The sequence below is a fragment of the Tigriopus californicus genome, chromosome 11, assembly GCF_007210705.1.
Source record: "Tigriopus californicus strain San Diego chromosome 11, Tcal_SD_v2.1, whole genome shotgun sequence".
Taxonomy (NCBI): Eukaryota; Metazoa; Arthropoda; class Copepoda; order Harpacticoida; family Harpacticidae; genus Tigriopus; species Tigriopus californicus.
The window spans coordinates 12,709,415-12,713,082 of record NC_081450.1 but is presented as its reverse complement, the minus strand read 5'-3'; the positions used below and the strand labels follow the sequence as shown (position 1 = coordinate 12,713,082).

At 40.5% G+C, this 3,668-nt stretch overlaps 1 protein-coding gene across 1 annotated transcript; it reads left to right on the top strand.

Moving 5' to 3' along the window:
* Positions 1–2,457: 2,457 nt before the first annotated feature.
* Positions 2,458–3,393, top strand: LOC131890485 (uncharacterized). The gene is made up of 2 exons (XM_059239834.1): positions 2,458–2,490; positions 2,569–3,393. Exons 1-2 carry the CDS (start codon positions 2,485–2,487, stop codon positions 2,953–2,955), a joined length of 393 nt encoding a protein of 130 aa, XP_059095817.1. The 5' UTR covers positions 2,458–2,484; the 3' UTR covers positions 2,956–3,393.
* Positions 3,394–3,668: the final 275 nt, after the last annotated feature.

The window sequence follows — 3,668 nt, the reverse complement described above, 5'->3', positions numbered from 1 at the left end:
GCTTTTTTTGTAAACATTTTTGAATTAAAAAAAAAAAAATCAAAATTTTGGAACAATGCCTGGGCGGGGAAACGGGTTCGGAGTTTGAGCAAAATAAAGGAAACTTTACACAAGCGGCGAAAATTGTTCAAGTTGGAAAATACCAAATTTGTTTGTAGTTTTTTCTAGGTGTAGGCTGATTCGTTAGATCATTTTTTTTATAAAATATAACTTAACATGCTGGGAAATAATTCCCAAGCATCGGCTGAAATAACCAGTAAAGGAAAAAATAGGCAAGATTACGTAGGCTCCACAAGAGTCTGGGATACGTGTTAACGCCCATCAGGGAAATAATGAGGTTTTGATCACTTCAGTTCCTCCTTCAGGTTTTCACTAAAAGGGGTTGTAGGATGTGTGCAAGATGGTTGTCTAATGGGTCCGGCAATGCCGCCTTTATCCAAGCATTTTATAGGTCAACGTACGTATTTTGAGAATTGACATTGATGCAGCTTTATTTCCTGAAGAACCAGACGGCGCCGCAGATCGAAATGAGGGCAAGACATTGCAATTTGAAGTACGATAGGACACTTTAAGAATTGGACACAGACCATCCGTTGTCAGGAGATGCATTAAATATAACGTTTACCTTAGTCTAGTAATTATGACTTTTTTCAAATTCGAGTCCAATTAAATTTAAGAAGTGTTAATGTGGTTATCCCTTTACTGAACGAGACCTTCTCCCAATGTAAGTGCACATATATCTGAAAGAGCGCTTTGAGGTTTGTTCTAGTAAAGAGAATCTAGAATACGATGGGCCTAACCAGTGCTCCTCCCTATAATTACTGTGATAACTTCCCCACGCACAGAGACATAAGATATCATTTTCCACCATTTTATAAAATCAAGCATTTTAAAGAAGTCCTTGAAACATAGGAAAAAAGCAATGATGGGATGGATACCGCAATTCCAAAATAGTGCATTTTAAATCTTTCAAAAGTTTTACTTCGATTCATTTTCTGTAAGGTTCTGCTCATATTCATCGATTAAAAACACTGCCATGACGTAGATTGAAATCTACTTCAATGCATAAACGCATTTTCTATGCGAAACCGAGCCCCTGGCCATCGTGCTGGCCAGGTTAGTGTACAACAGTGTTGGGAACCTGACCTTTCCGGAGGTGATGTCCAGACACAAGTTGTCCTTCTCGGTCAAGGACTTGTTAACACCCTATTGTCCTAGGCCCGGCATCCCTCGGAATACTGGCGGTCACGCCAATTTGTCCCCAACGACGGGAGCTGACAAAGGAACTGTTCAATCTGACCCATCCACTCTACCTCTATAACCAAGATTTTCATCATTTACCTCTACCCACCTGTTAATGTTATATCTGGAATTCAGACCAAGGCAAAGGAAGATCTGGGATTACAGGAGTTAATCTTTAAATGTCCAAAATGCAGAGGGTTACCAATCTTCATTAGGGCCAAAACTGGATCAAGGTAGGGTTTTTCAACAGACCATATTCGCGAAAGTTTAAGACTCAAAATGATCATGCAACTCTTTGAGGACGGGGGAAGGATTTTGAAGGTTTCAAATTCAAAACCAAGGACCTGACAAGAGGCTGAGGGAAGTGGGGGTGCGTCTTGACATCCTTCCTCAAACCATTGGTGAGTAGAGACCTTTATACAAGAACGGTGAATCCCTTTCCAACAGACCAGATCAAGGGCAAAGATCTGGAGTTCAGATGGCCAAAAGTGAGAGGACTACCAATTTCCTTTTTGTTTGGCGCCTCTTCCGTGATAGCTTGGGTTTGCTTGGTAGTCCATCCGTAGTTCTCAGGTAATTCACAGAGTTTGTAGTCTCGGGGAAGCAGGAGAAGGTGTGAAAACTTATTTGAATCACCAAATCCAGAATAAGCCTGCACCGCACTAGCTTGTTTCTTTCTTTTAGTATTTCAACTTAATAAGATAATCACTTGTTTTATTTGTGACGTCCACAAGCTGAAGGAGAGAAAAAGGAGTGTTTTACGGTAGGCAATTCACTCGTCTTGTAAAGGTTGCTTTTAGTTGAATCAAGTCTCCCCTCCCCTTATTGACTGCCTCACGCAACCGTCTCGCCCATCTTGTGCAAGTGTTGCACTTTTTGTGTCCAAGAATCAAAACTGGGTAAGATGGGTCAGATGACAGGGGTTGAGTGTGCTAATCATCCAAGAATCAAGCTCAACTATCCTCCTACTACGTTGTTCAGTACCCTTCTTTCATTCAGGATCATAACAACTAACAACTTAATACAATTATCTGTATCAATTGTCACGTTAATAAACTGAAAAAGAGAGAAAGGTGTGTTTAACAGTGGGCATGCAAGTGTCTCACTTTTTTGTGTAAGAACCGCCTGAGATTAGAGGAGACAAGACATGACAAGTAAGAGAGGGAAAGCATATAAATTCTTGAAACATCTCTGACATTTCATTAGTTTGATAGGTTCCATCAGCAACATCTACACCACAACATGAAGGTAAGTAGATTTGTCAACTGCGGCTTCTGGCCATGCATCCTCTAAACAGTCCAAAATCAATATCAGTATATTTTTCAGACCTTCATCAGCCTCATTGCTCTCTTGGTTGTCGCTTTGGCCGACAATGCCCCCTCTTACATAGAGGAGCCCATTGCCCACCAATACCAATATCCCAAGGTTGACGATGTCAAAGACAGCTTTGCTCAAAACGAAGTTCGTAATAGTTATGCCACAAACCGTGTGGCCCTTCCTTCTGGCAATACCCATATTGAGAACAGCAATGCGGCTAATGCCCACTCTGGATACTTGGCTGACGCATACTCTAGATATTTGGCTGAGGTACGATATGGGGGAGAGCCGAAGTACGAGTTCTACGCGCCCGTCCCTGTTTCTTCCAAGCACACACCTATCAGGCGTGCCCCTTACAAACGCACCCCTTACTACCGTGCCCCTCATTCCAACTAAGAGAACTCTCCCTCATATATTTCTTTAACTTATTTTTCATGATAGTTTTTGAGCGAAATATATTTGCATACCTTCAATAATATGATTTATACCTTAAATGAAAGGGTTAAATAGAAATCGGCACATCAAAAAGAAAAAAAATGGCATACGCTCACCAACACACTTCAAATTAAAATGGAGCACACCAAAACTATTAAGTGGCACACCGAAACTTTAAAGTGGCACAAGCAAGTTGGCACACAGTAAAGTGTTTGTGGGACACCAAAAATTGAAATTTGCCCACTGAATTCAAAAGGGTACGCACAAAGAGTATAAATTGACACCCCAAAAGAAAATCAGAAGGAGATTTATATTAAGCACACGGAAAAAGTTGTAAAGCACATCAAACATGAAAATGGCACACCAAATAACAAAAAGGCAAACAAAATAACAAAAAGGCACACCAAACAGAAAAGAGACACCCTGAATAATAAAGTTAGAAATCAATTATTTAGAGATACTTTAGTTGTTGGGGCACCCAACATGCAATGCCAAGCAAAGCTTGGTCTCTAACGGACCTGAAATTGTAAAGCACACCAAACATGAAAATAGCTCACCAAATAACAAAAAGGCACACGAAATTAGAAAAAGGCACACCAAACAGTAACAAGACACCCTGNCAAAGTTTAGTCTCTAATGGACCTTAAATTGTGTGCTCTTGAACAACTTAGTAA